Source organism: Myotis daubentonii, chromosome 4 (genome assembly GCF_963259705.1).
Source record: "Myotis daubentonii chromosome 4, mMyoDau2.1, whole genome shotgun sequence".
Taxonomy (NCBI): domain Eukaryota; kingdom Metazoa; phylum Chordata; class Mammalia; order Chiroptera; family Vespertilionidae; genus Myotis; species Myotis daubentonii.
In genome coordinates this window covers 109,772,535-109,787,355 of record NC_081843.1, presented here as the reverse complement: position 1 = coordinate 109,787,355, position 14,821 = coordinate 109,772,535, and the positions used below count along the sequence as shown (strand labels likewise).

General features: G+C 41.5%; 1 protein-coding gene across 4 annotated transcripts in view; it reads right to left on the bottom strand.

Moving 5' to 3' along the window:
• Positions 1-14,821, bottom strand: part of LIFR (LIF receptor subunit alpha) — a 111,038-nt gene that overhangs the window by 26,472 nt on the left and 69,745 nt on the right. For all 4 annotated transcript variants that reach the window (XR_009452710.1, XM_059694908.1, XM_059694909.1 and 1 more), the window contains 5 exons: positions 13,326-13,489; positions 8,666-8,840; positions 6,588-6,842; positions 1,626-1,755; positions 824-993 (listed from right to left, as the gene is read on the bottom strand). Coding sequence is in view for 3 of the 4 variants with exons in the window: in XM_059694908.1 (XP_059550891.1) it covers positions 824-993; positions 1,626-1,755; positions 6,588-6,842; positions 8,666-8,840; positions 13,326-13,489 (894 nt within the window). In the remaining variant the exon portion in view is untranslated. The remainder of the gene's footprint in view (positions 1-823; positions 994-1,625; positions 1,756-6,587; positions 6,843-8,665; positions 8,841-13,325; positions 13,490-14,821) is intronic.

Sequence of the window (14,821 nt, the reverse complement as noted above, 5' to 3'; positions counted from 1 at the left end):
TGAATCTAAACATAAACCCAATCACATGGACCTACACACATATACATACACAACACACACACACACACACACACACACACACACACACACACACACTTGAATGCATATAAAAACTGGTGAAAGCTGGGGCCGGGCAAGGTCGGTAGTGTGGTTCGCAGTACTGTTCCGAGGTCAGTTGCCTCGTTTGGATCTTGTACTACAGTAACATCAGGGGTTACCACTGGGGAAAGCCAGGGCTCTAATTTATTATTTTCTGCAACCACTTACCATTATTTCAAAACAGAAAGTCTTTAAAAATTGGGCAATTTTTTTTTTTCAGAAATCAAAAACTATTAGATAATGCCACTGACAGTTTCTATGTAAATCAAATGACCTTCAAAATTTTACCTGGATTCCACAAAATGGTGAAACTTGAAATTACACATTTTAAAGCTTTTAAAATGACATTTACAAGATTAATACTAAGTAACTGTACAGAAAACAATCAGTAAAAAGTAATCCCTAGACCAGTGATGGCGAACCTATGACATGCGTGTCAGAGGTGACACGCAAACTCATTTTTTGGTTGATTTTTCTTTGTTAAATGGCATTTAAATATATAAAATGAATATCAAAAATATAAGTCTCTGTTTTACTATGGTTGCAAATATCAAAAAATTTCTATATGTGACACGGCACCAGAGTTAAGTCAGGGTTTTTCAAAATGCTAACATGCTGAGCTCAAAAGGTTCGCCGTCACTGCCCTAGACGGACCTTTCAGTGATCTCAAGACATTTTGCCACTTCTAAGTTATTGTAAGACACTGGTTTGTGTAGCAGCTTACCTTTTTCAGTCACATTGATGAAAATTGTTGATTCTGATTGACCGAGAGGATTGCGAGCATTCAAAGTAAAATCATATATTTCTTGGTCTGGAAGCACTTGAAAGAATAACTGATAGCTTTCATTAATGGGCGCTTCAACTCTCTTAAATTTAACAGATTCTCCAGAAAAACTGAAAATTAAGAGGGGAATAAGAAATATTAAAATAATATCAAGACCTGGCCTGGTAGCTCAGTTGGTTGGAGCATCATCCCAAAACACCAAGGTTGCGGGTTTGATCTCCAGTCATGGCACATCCAAGATCAACCAATGAATACATAAATAAGTGGAACAATAAAATCAATGTTTCTCTCTTTCTCCACCCCCTACTCTCTAAAATCAATCAATAAATTTTTTTTAAATACCAAAATGGCAAGAGATAAACGGTGCAGGAAAAAACGAATGGGTAAATGTCTAACAATTAACGTTTTCCAAGTATTTCTATTTCTAATTATAGATGTACTACATCCTCAGAGAAGAAAGTGTATACGGTAAGTAAATGGAAGAAAATAATCAGCAGTAAACCCGCTATCGAGAAACAGTCTTCGCTCATATTTGAGGCTTTTTCCTTCTGGGCTTTGTGAAAAAGGAGACACATCCAGCCTGCATGCATTGAGTTGCAGTATATCCCATTTTATACTACATATCTGGCTTTCTATCTTGCTCATGATGTAAAAGAGATAGAGCACTTCGCTGTATCATGTGACATCATTCTAATGGACTCCATGCTGCTTAAGTCTGGCGTCTTTTCCTGGTGACGCTTACCTTTCAAACAAAGTGTAACTTGTACTGCGCGGGCCCACCAAAGCCGTCGGCCTTCCTGGGTCCCACGTACAGATAATCTCTTTTAAGTCATAGGTCTCACAGTTCAGCTTTTGAGGAATATCAGGTGGATCTGAAAGGAAAAAGAAAAAAAATGTACTTACTTATTTTGACATCTATGCCCCCTGAAAATGTTCTGTTTCATATATGTTAATTATATTTTGTACCATTTCTTTAAAATGAGATAATGTACTGTTCATATTTTACTTTTTGAACAATGCAGGAATTACTGTTCTTTCCATAGCATGTTTGTTCGGAGTTCATATTACATAAGAAATGACAGATTAAATTATACTGAAGAGTGACTACTAGTATTAGCTCATCTGAAAATTCCTCAATAGCAATTTGAAGATAGCGACTATATTTTCTCCCCTTAAATACTATTTGAGTCTATAAAATCTCTCAAAGGAAGATGTGTCCAATAAGTTAAGTCAGAAAAATCTACAGGTTAAACATATTATTATGGATCATATATATGGCTTGAAAAGAAGTACCAAGTCATATTAAAAGTCAACCTAAGTCATGTTACAAGTTTCTAGTTTTTAAGTAAGTCCCAAGAACTATTATCTACAAAGTAATGCTCAGTAAAATTCTGCATCTCCCTATGTTGAAAGTGAATTCTGCTCTTCTGTCATTTTCATTCTTTATTGAAACCATTCTCTCTGGCTTTGTTCAGGAAGGACCAGAAAAAGAAAAAAGGTGTGGTGTTTTTTTTTAAGTGTGTCTGAGACTTTTGAAGTGATAAGGGAAAAATTCTACAGTCTGAAGATTATAGAAATTGATATTTCTGTCATGTTTAACCGAAAACATAGGGTCTCCCAAAACTTTATCCAAACTATCTGCCACTGAAGGTAAGCTTTTTAAAAAACAATTATCTACTTATTGAAAAATTATATAAAATAATCTTATTTTAAAACAACTAAATGTTCAAAAGTTCTTAGTTTATCAACCAAGACTTAGCAAATTTCACATACCTGCTCCAGAGATAAGAATAATGTCCTACAGTGATGTTTTAGGTAATACCAGGAGTGACGAGTATTTATATCCAAGTTTAACAAATGGATAATGAAACTAATACTGACATATTTGGTTTGAAATTTGTTTTAAATCTAAGGCAAAACTTCAGTCACTTTATTAAAATGACAGCACATTTTTTAGTATATTTTAAATGCTTATTAATTTAGTATTTGGCAGACATATTAAGGTGAAATACTTCAAGTCCAAATCACAGGCGCAAGGTAGAAAGAAGTGGAAGCAAAGAGAGAAAGAGAAAAAAATGTGAGAGGGCAGTATTTACACGTCAATGTACGGCTTTTCTTTTCCTTTCAAAGACATTAACTTACAAAAGAATCAACTGAAGCTAGGCAAACTAGGCATAAATCAATTGTATTTCTATGTACCAGCACATAACAATTTAAAAATCAAAGCCATTTTTATGAAAATATTTTCAAATGAGAAAGTATTAATTTGACATGTGATATTAATATTTACATGTTCCAATCCCATGTCACAGTGTATTATTTTAAAACATCTTAAGTATGATGAAAGATTAACACTTAGGTCAATATTTAATGCTGAAGTAGCTCCAGCGATAAGAATGACTCATATGAATGATTACTGAACAAATAGTGTTCACAGATCTGTTTTGCTTATGATTAAATTAGCTCATACATGAACACGGACAAGTATTGGCAAATAAGTATTCTCCTGTCTGTGAAATGATAACTTTATTTTCAATTACAAGAATAAGCTTGAGAAGTAAAAAAAAAAAAAAAGCCATTTTTAATTGGCATAAACATAGGAGTAAATTTACTAAAAGATATACAAGACCTCTTACCACCAAGATAAATTAAAGAAGACCTAACTAAATGGAGGGCTATACCATGGTCTTGGTTTGAATGACTCAATACTGTGAGAAAGAAAATTTTCCTACGTTGATAGATTTAATGTAATCCAAATCAAAATACTGGCTGGTTTTTATTACGAATGTGTGTGTAGAGGGGGAAGCTGACAAACTGATTCTAAAATTCTTTCCAGTCTTTTCAATAAATTGTGGGTTAACAGGATGCCCACAGGAGAAAGAAAACAAACAAAACTCCCTTCCTCACACCATAAACTGCCCTGGCTGTAAGTTTCTAAAGAGCTCCCTTCAGAGGGAAAGTCTACAGCTGCTTCTGAGTTCACAAAGAGTGAGTGATATTTCCACCGACAGATGTTACAAGTGAAGGTTAAATTAGGAAATAAATGGGTTTGTTTTAGAACTCTGATAAAAGATTAGAACACTAAAATAATAACACCTGTGAATATTCTCATCCTTTAAGTTTTAACTTTTTTCTTTCATGTTTGTAAGTGGATATCTCACTTTTTGGTTATCAGCTAGTGGGCAGCTTCCCTCTGTATACCACTGCTTCTCAACTTAGACTGCACATCATATCCTAAAATACCATCAGGAAAGAAAATCTAATTTTCTGAAACTTAAATTTGAACATAACCTCACCCTCACTTGAATTCCAGTGCATTACTGGGGAGGCCAAAAGAGAGTAAGGTTACGGCCAACAAGCTGAGAAGTGCACCTAATCCTGGTTCTTCCCTTGGAAGTGGATCAGCAACTGAAGGTAACTCATCCTAAGTGTCTATGGACGTGAGACAGAGATGGAGGGCGGCTGACCTGGAGCACAGCCGAGAATCAGAAGAAAGTGTAAGAGCCTGGCAGGTGTGGCTCAGTGGTTGAGCATCAACCTATGAACCAGGAGGTCAAGATTCAATTCCCAATCAAGACACATGCCTGGATTGCAGGCTCGATCCCCAGGGTGGGGTGAATAGGAGGCAGCCTATCAATGATTCTCTCTTTCCCTCTCCCTTCCTCTGTGAAATCAATAAAAATATATCTTATATAATAAAAGCCTCATATGCAAATAAACTGAATGGTGGAATGACCGGTGGAACAACCAGTCGCTATGATGCACACTGATCACCAACGCAGATACTCAACACAGGAGTTGCCCCTAGCCCACAGGCCCCAGGCCGACCAAGGTGGGTGCCAGCAGGGGGCCCCCCAATCTCCCTGCCAATTGCCCCACAGATCAGCCCTGATCTCCAGCATGAATTCCATGCACTGGACCTCTAGTTTTTTTTTTATAAAAGCGTAAGAAAATCACAAAGCAATCGAAACCCACTCACTACATTTCACACACTTCATTTCAGGAGACCCTTAGACCACTCGCAGAGCCTTTGAATGAAGAATGCAGGAAGTTGGGGGGGGGGCAGAGTTCCTGCTGGAGACAGAGCTATCTCTGCACCAGCCCAGAGTGACCTCAGGAGAGGGGACCAAGAACTCATAACAACCTTATCTGTGCACATTCAACACACCCATATCGATCTGGCAACCCCACAGCGACTTCTGGATTGCCCTGGAGATTAGATCTGCAGGAATGGAGTACACAAACAGAGAGATGCCCTGCACTCTGGGACACAGGACACGCAACACAATAGGGAGGACGTCTTCTCACCCATGTCTCCAACTGCCCTCTTCTCAAATATATTCTTCTTAAAGTGGGTGAAACAAATATCATGCTATTGAAAGATTTTGCATAAAATCATTATAATTTCTTTGATTCAGGAGCTTATTTTCAAAAAGTATGCTATAATAAGGTGGAAAATTAACTCATCTACACTAATAATAGACAAATATGTAAATTGACTCTCCCTTCACAATGCTCCAGGCCAATCAGGAGTGAGTATGCAAATTAACCCAACAAAGATGGCGGGCCTGTAGGCAGCGAGCACGTGCGCAGGTGCCAAGGAGCCGGGGGGCGGGGCAGGAAACCGGCCGCATCACCGTGGCGATGCGGAGGGCATCCCCACCCCCCCTGGCCGTTCTGGGCCTACGCACGCAGTCACCGAGCAGCCTGGGTCCCAGGGATGCCACTGGAGTGTCTGGCCCTGTCAGCCCGGCCTGGGGGCGGCTGAAGTTCCCAGTCCTTTTCCTTTCTGCAGCCCCTGGACTGGAAGCAAAATCCAGGAGCGCAGGGAGCACCAGGAATTCTGGGAATTGTAGTTATGGTGGCAGCCCCTGGACCAGAAGCTGAAGCCCAGAGCGTGGGGAGCACCAGGAATGCTGGGAATTGTAGTTATGGTGGCAGCCCCTGGACCAGAAGCTGAAGCCCAGAGCATGGGGAGCACCAGGAATGCTGGGAATCATAGTTCTGGTGGCAGACGGATCTCCTAGACACTAGAGCAAAGTGAGCCTGGAGCAAGTTACTGTTGTGGGTGGAGGATGGTGGGAAAGAAAAGGTTAGAGACATAAGTAAAGTCAGAGTGTCGAGGAAAAATTAAAAGGAAGATATCCTGCAACTTCTAGGAAATCTCCACCAATGGAGCAAAGAAAAAAAAAAAAAGACCTCTACTATTGTGAGCACAAAACCAAACTGGGTTGGGGTCTCAGACAATTCGTTCATATGATTGCAAAGACAGACAGAAACTCCCGGATTGGAAAGGGCTCCCCTGAGGACTCCCAGATTGGAGAGGGTGCAGGTCAGGGCTGAGGGACCCATCTGCCGTGCACGAATCTTCCTGCACCAGACCCCTAGCATGAAATAATTCTTAAAGGATTCAGAAATTATATACTAACTTCTCTTGACTCGGCAAACCTGTTAACTGAGAATTTAAAATAAAATTATTATTATGAAACCTACAAGATATATAAATACACATATGTAGAGAACAAACTTAGATCTCACCTGTAAACAAGTAAATTCTGCTGCCTTTTATATCATTTATATTAAAGAATAAAAAAGTAAATAAGAAATAGAATCACCTCAGGCCCCCTGAAAAAGCATTAGGGCTTTCAAAGGGCAACAACTGATTAATAGAAACAGTTTTAAAAAATACATATTTTATACTTACATCCTGCAAAAATAACTGTTCCATACATGTCTTTGTTTGTCATGAAAACCACGTTTGTTCCACTGCTTATAGAAGCAGAAATGTTATGGACCTTGATCGCCACATTTTTCCTGTCGAGATGAATAAGGGGATACTTTGCGTAGCTGATCTGTGCTGATGACACTTCTTCTTGAGTCACAAAACAGAATGTTACATCTGAGCCCACAGGTACCACTTTGTCTTGAGGAAAAACCTTATTCTGAATATCAGTAGACCCTAGAAAGATCAAAAGGAATTACAGAGGCTTTAGAAGTCTTTTACCATAACGCAGACCAGTGCATACGGAACACACTTTGGCAGCTTTATAATAACGGTGGCCCGAAGATCAGGGATGTCCTCCAGGTTACAGAGGAACAAGGCATATACAAAAATAAAATATGCGTGGTTTTATCTACATATGGTGGAGCGATGGTGGGAACGGAGGGGGTTGTAGGTCAATGTCTAAGGTCATAGGTTCATGTCCAAGAAGTTCTAAAAGTTCGATAAATGGGTTTACGAGTATATCCACATGTGAAAAGTCAACACCAAGCACAAGTCAGTCTTAACTCCCTTCCTGTGAATGGATCTATGTATTTAGGGCAGGCTTGCTACTGTCCATCAGCCTGAAGATACGCTGGAACACTCCACCTCCAAAACAGCACTTTTCCTCTAATCCCAACTCTGTGCAGCTTAAAGCCACACCTCTGGTTTTTATTCCCCTGAACAGCCATTCTTTTAAATTACCTCTAGTCTCTGTTCTACCTACTTACTCTTTCCCAGGCGGCAACATGGCTCTACCCCAACCACTCCACGCGGAAGTGGCCGGCTGGCCGAACTGCTCCGTCCCCGGCCACTTCTGAGCGATCTTCCCCTTCGATGTCCACAGCATCTGGTAGCTGCCCAATGTCCTCCTTCTCGAAACTCCCTTCGCTCGTGGGTTCCCTGGCTGTCCCCTCCTGCGCTACTCTTCACCCCTGGCGGCTGTTTGCTTTGCTGGTCTCTCTCTTCCATCCTCATAAAGCTTCTAAGGGCTGGGTCCTTGGTCTCCATTCCCCTTTCCCCCGAGCTACAGGAACCTCCGGGATTTAAACGTTTTTCACATCACATATCTGCTGCTGATTTTCAAATATGTTATCTCCAGCTCCAACCAATCACCCGGGTGGCCAACCTGTATTTCCAGCTGCCTAGGAGACACTGCTTTCCAGACATTTCCATGTCCCTCGAGCTCAATGTATGAAAAATGAAGTGGATCTTTCCTACCTGATGCGTTCATCTATTTTGTCTCAGTGGAAAGCAGCCCCAGCTACCCAGCTGCCCAAACTAACCGTCATCTTTGGCTCTACTGCTCCCTGAGGAAACGCACCGTCCCCGATTCTCCTTCTGTCTCCTCAGTGTTTGCACACCTTCCCCCTCGTCCTTTCCAGCCCTGGGGATCTAGTCACGCCTTCACTGTCCTCAACTGCAAAAAATTCTCCTTATTTATCCACCTGCTCCAGTCCTTCCTTCCTCGGACCCATTTCTCCAGACTGTCACTAAGGTGAAGAATCTACGATGAGGCGCAGTCTTTTTAAGAACGTCGTTTTATTGCCAATAATTTGCTGGGCCTCTCCCGTCCTGCCAGCATTCTGCCTGCATAGGAGTCTTACTCAATGTGCTGGTGATTTGGGGCATATTTGCCGATTCCCATGTCTCTGCAAAAACTGTTACCCCGAGGGGTCTGCTCTGTGGATGAGAAATTCGGAGCCTTTTTTAAAATACAGACTTAGTCTCATTACCACCTACACACAAATTTTAGATGGTCTTCAATGTCTACCACAGTGATTTTCAAGCCTGGATGTTTTTCAAATCACCCAGAAAGTTCTTTAAAAATACAGATTCCTCAGGCCTATCTCAGACTTTCTGAATCAAAACACACTGGGATGGGGGGCCTGGAAAATTCCCCAAGTGACCCTCATGCAGACGAATGGGGGTCCGAGAACTGAAAGTTTCAACTGCATCTCCCCCTGAAACAAGGGTAATCGCATCCACGGGAAACGAACGTTCTTTAAACGTCAGCTTACAGGAAACGCTCTGCAGGGGGCTCCAGTCGCTCCACTCTTGGCGGCCAGAGAAGTGCGCGTCGTCGATGTAGCGCCGCAGGCCCACGGAGTGCGTGGCACACTCCAGGGGCAGGTCCGAGGCCCAGCTCCAGCGGAGGACTGTGTCCTTCATGTTCAGGGTTGTGTTGTAGGTCTCCTGCAAAACGAACACCAACGCAACACTCTACTCCCCTGCAGGGATACGTTCTGCTCTCCGTCGGGATCCACAAACACCACGGACTGTACATTACCACCAGCTAAGTAAGCCAAAGGTTTGTTTGTCCTTTTATTTGTATTTATTTATTTATCCTCACTGGAGGATATTTTTTTCCATTGATTTTCAGAGAGAGTGGAAAAGAGAGGGAAAGACAGAGAGGAATATCGATGTGAGAGAAACATATCGATTGGTTGCCTCCTGCACAAGCCCCAACCAGGGCCTGGGCCTGGGAGGAGCCGGCAACCGTGTTATGTGCCCTTGACGGAAATAAAACCCGGGACCCCGCAGGCCGACGCCCCATACACTGAGCCAAACCGGCTAGGGCTCGCTTGTCCTTTTAAAAACTGATCTGTTCCCTACAAGGTAAATAGGATAGTGACAGTAACAATAATCAGGACTCATTTATGTCTACTTCTTCAAAGTATTTCCTTTTCTCTTGCTTCCGAAACCTCTCGATAGCAAGAGGACAGATGTTTTTTAAGGTGTAAATGCACAAGGGCCAAGAACAAGAGATGCTGGAGGGCAGATGCACAACAGTAACCGACTCATGTCGATGTTTCTCTCTCTCTCTCTGTCTCTCTCCCTCCTTTCCACTCTCTCTAAAAATCAGTGGAGCCCTAGTCGGTTTGGCTCAGTGGGGAAAAATATCCTCATGTGAGGATTAACAACAACAAAAAATAATGTTAAGGTTTTTGCCTAAAATAATAATATTAATAATTACATAGCCCATCCTAATTACCTATAGTGAGCCCCAGTCAACAAGCCTCATTTAGGCAAACAAAAATTCCAATCAGATTTTTCTTATTTTTAAAGGGCCACTCACTTAAATATGAGCAGCAACCAAGATGATCAGAAAGTGGAGAAAAAGTTCTACAAGTCAAAGGTCAAAATAATGAAAAAAGGAACTTGAAGAAACATTGCACAGAAAGGAAAATAAATTTAAATCACTCATACCCTCCCCTTCAGAAATAGAAGAAATATTGCAAGAACAGGATATATGTTTTTAAAAGAATGGAGCTTAACAAAAAAGGGATAGCTTGGCCCTAGCCAGTTTAGCTCAGTGGATAGAGCGTAGGTCTGCAAACTGAAGGGTCCCGGGTTCGATTCCAGTCAAGGGCGTACACCTCGGTTGCAGGCTCCTCCCTGCCTGGGCCCTGCTGAGGGCCCATGCAGGAGGCAACCAATCTATGTGTTTCTCTCACTTTGATATTTCTCTCAGTCTTTCCCTTTCTCTTCCATTTTCTCTAAAGATCGATGGAAAAATATCCTTGGGTGAGGATTAAAAAAATAATAATAGCCTAAACCGGTTTGGCTCAGTGGGTAGAGCGTCCGAGGTTTGATTCCGGTCAAGGGCATGTACCTTGGTTGTGGGCACATCCCCAGTAGGAGATGTGCAGGAGGCAGCTGATCGATGTTTCTCTCTCATCGATGTTTCTAACTCTCCATCTCTCTCCCTTCCTCTCTGTAAAAAATCAATAAAATATATTTTAAAAACAACAACAACAACAAAATAATAATAAAAGAAAAAGGTAAAAGGAATCCAGTGGTCGATCTTGGAACCCTTGGACTATAGCTTCCTAACGAATATGCCAAAAGACACTGAAGTTTGTCTTGAATGGGTGATGGGTACATCTAGGTTTGAATCTGCAAACTTAGAAGATCCTCAGAGAGATTTCTTCACAAATATATAACTGATAGAATACTAGTATGCTTGAGTATTTTAACGAGATTTACACACTCTGGAGAGAACTTAGGATTGAATTACTGAAGTAGATAAATGAAACTAAAAATACAAGGTAAGAAATTTTATCTCCCTTCCCCCTCTCCCCCGCCCAAAAAAGGGAAAAGAATTGTATACACTACTTGGTTGAGCTGTAAATAGTGTTTCTATAACTTGAATACAAACAATAAATACTGGTCTATAAAAAATTATAACAGAACAATACTGGGAAAAGATAGAAACTGTGTGTGTGTGTGTGTGTGTGTGTGTGAGAGAGAGAGAGAGAGAGAGAGAGAGAGAGAGAGAGAGAGAGAGAGCATGAAAGCAAGCAAACAGTATGTGAGGTGACAGGGGACTAAATTCTCATCTTCCATTGTTCAGAGTTAATGAAACATTGCTCACAACTGGAAAAAAAAGGAAGAGAGAAATGGGAGTAGCAAAGGTGGTGCATGACCTACGGGTGATCCTCTGTAGGTCATACCCTGGCCTGTGCTACGCCTGGCTTCCACGGCCGTACGGGAGGTAGTGGGCAGAAACTGTCAACTTATAAATGAAAACACTATGAATAAACTTATAAGCTAAACATTAATATATAGTGTTCTTGATCTTTAAAGTATTGTAAAATAACTGCATTATAACCTGTCACAAAATGACTGATAATAAGCAATTCTAACAAATTCTGACATTAATAATGCATAATTATAAATAAAAATGTCACTTTTATGGACCTGGCTCATTTACCCTCTTATATTTCACTTTCTAAAATGAACTTGTTCGATCTCTATTTTCTTACCTCTTGCTATGTCTCCCATACAAAGACTTTTCTTCAAAGATCATACGTACTCTCAAGAGTAGAGAATTACTACCTTGCCTTTGCAGTCTTGTTATGAATGAGTCATGTAACTTTAGAATATTTCTATTCATTCATGTTTGATTTCACTCATACGTCAAAGAGATTCCCTATTATTCTAGCAACCCTACATTAGTTTTTTAAAAAATCTACCCCACAAAGGAAGTAATGACAGCTAATAATTGTTTAGCAGCTTTATAAATATCATATCATTAACTAAAGCAAATATTAGCACCACTTTACAGATGAGAAAAAGAGGGTTTTGAGAAGTTACCCTAAGCCAGGAAGTAGGAACCCAGAATACAAAATCTTAAGCCATAATAAAAAGCTGCTCAATGTAATTTTAAATAAGTAATAACTTTGAGACCACAGGGTAGAGCTATATCACCTCTAGCTGTAAATTACACTGACAGGCAAGAATTGCCATCAAAATTCAAGAAAAGCAAGAACATCTTAGGCTGAAGTAATTAGGATGGGCTTTACAATAAGGAGTAGGATTTTACATGAGTCTTGAAACCTAGGTTCAGTTTGCATAGGTGAAAAGGAAGGGAGGGCATCATAGATGAAAAATTATATCCTTGTCATGTACAATAATCGCAATGGCCGGGCAGACTCTGGCCCCAGACTGCCTGGGTTCGAGTCCTGGCCCCACCACTTAGTGTTTCTCCGGGGCTCTGTCTCTCCATCTGTGAAATGGGGCTGATGCTAGTAGTGCCTCTCACATGGGCCTGTTGTGTGGATGCAAAGGATTAACATGTGCACAGCTTTTACAACAGTGTCGGGAACTCTGGAGACGTGACATACATGCTAACAACGGCCACTGCTATATTTTCAGGAATGTAATACTTGGATTGTCAAAAAGGAAAAATAACGTAACTATTGAACAGAATATCCTGTTTATCTTTACTATTTCATCTGTGTACTTACGCAAAGAAATTGTAAAATCATGAGATATTGTCTAGTTCTTAAATCTACAACTAAGCACATTTCAAACCCATGAGGGAAGAAGAGTAAAAGGACAGGAGGAGGAATTACCACGTTACCAGCTGTCAAAACTTTTCACTACTATTTCTCACTATCCCTTAGATTAAGAGCAAACTAAAGACAGATCATAAGGAAACCCATTAAAATTAGATTTAAAAAAAAATAACAGGGAAAAAGCATTAGTACTAAATATAAGAATCAGATTAAGATATATTCAAACTTACAGATTTATACAAAATTTCTCAATTACTATGGCTAAATATGTTTCAAAACATTTCTTTTTATGTTGATAATATTAGACAAAGATAAAATAATAGACTTAATTATATGTACACTTTTATTTTATTTATGTAAAAAACATGCATATAAAACAGGCTAGACTGGAATACACGGGGGCAATGTTTACTGTGCCCAAGTGGTAAAATCATGGATTGTTCCTCCCTTAATTTCCTTTTTATAATGGCTGTACATAATTTTAATCATTGAGTGGTTAGTGGGGGGTTTTCTGTGTTGTTGTTTTTTCATTGATTTTTAGAGAGGGAGGGAGGGAGGGAGAGGAAGAGAGAGACAGAAACATCGATGAGAGAGAAGCATCCATCGGCTGCCTCCTGCATGTCCCCTACTGGGGGACTGAGCCTACAATCTGGGCATGTGCCCTGACCAGGAATCAAACCAGCAACCTCTTGTCTCAAGGGCTGACTGAGCCACACCGGCTGGGCATGAGTGATTAGTTTTTAATGAACCCTGAAAGGATATCTGATCTACTTCCCTAATAATCCAAAGGTTCACTGATGCCACCTAAAAAGCCATTTTAAAAAGCATTCAGCTTCTTTAATGCCATAGGAAAAAAATCTACTCGGTTCAGACTTACTAATTTCACGAGTTCCAGATTCTCTTTCCGTAGGACTTTAATTTCCCAAATGACATTTGCGTGACGGGGAAAAGCTGAGCCCTTGTCACTCCACTCCAGGTGTAACGTAGAAGTTGAGAAATTGGCAGACAAACGCAGGATCTCCGGAGGGTCTGGAATGAGGGCTTAAAAAAGGAGATAATACTAAGTAAAATAGGTAATGATTTCTCATATTGTACTTCTATTAGTCAACTCATCTTAAACTCTATTCCTTCCTGATAAAAATAAGTACTCAAGAATGAGAAGCAAACTCTTCAACCTATTCCCGAAAAAAAAGAGAATATATGTATTTATTTATATAAGCGGCTCCCAGTGATTCATTGGCCAAATCTGAGAAAATGATTTATCAGAGGCTGTTTCAAATCCCTAATGTCTCTTGGAATAGCCACTGGGCTCCCACCACACACTGGTGTCCCCTGGTCTGGGACCTACAAATAGGTCAGTCACATCGGAGAGAAGTAAAAGAACTTCTGTACGGCTGTAGGTCAGGCCCACGGAAAGGATGGGAAATGACAGAAAGCTTGCTCTGGGGCTTTCTCTGCCGCCCTCCCACTCATCTCCCAGTGTCAGAGCCCCCACGCTGGGGAGTCACTCACAGGAGGATGCCATGGGCTCTTCCTGGTTATAGGTATCAATCAATAGCAGCAAGACCATAATACAGGCCAAGACGCCGAGGGAGGAGGCCAATGGGTCCCTGGGCAGATCTGCAAGTCCTTCAGGAAGGCTAGGTCAGCAGGGCAGGGGGCCGGGAAAGAGACGAGGTGACCAAGTAGGAACCTGGCGAGAGCCATGAGGCTTGGATCATGATACGTATATGGAAAAGCCAGGGCAAAATCTGGTGGGCTTTTCGAAGAAATGACTGGACCAAAGAAATGGAGGGTTGGCATAATGAGAAAGGCAAACGTCTGAGAGCTCCTCACGTTCCTAGCCCAGAAAAGCAGGAAAGGCTAAGGAAGGAGGGTCCATCCTGAAGAAATGAAGGAGATTGGGGGGGGGGGGGAGGCAGACGGAGTCTCCAGGGAAGAAGAGGCGTAATGGAGGGGTGTGCAGACAGCGGAGGGAGACTGTGGACCCCGACGCGAGAGGACTTTGCTGAGGGGAGCTGGAGAGATGAATGTGCGCACAGACGCAGGACAGCCAAAGCTTGCCTGGGGGCCATGGACAGTTCCCCTGCAAGAGACCAGAGACCCTGCAGGAAGGACACAGACGCAGAAGGAAACCAGAGAAAATCCAGGGCCACGGAGACCGAAAGAAATGGGGTGCCATCCAGGCAAACAAAGCAGAGCTCACAGAAGACAGAGCAGACCAGTAACACTGGTGCGGGCCCCTCTACGTTTGAGAAAGAAGTTTGGGGGGTGGAGGTGGGGCAGAGGCCTCAGGGGCTGCTTTACAAAAGGTAGAGAGAGAGGAAAGTAGGAAACCTTCTAAAGCTTCAGGCCCCCTCTCTATATGGGGCG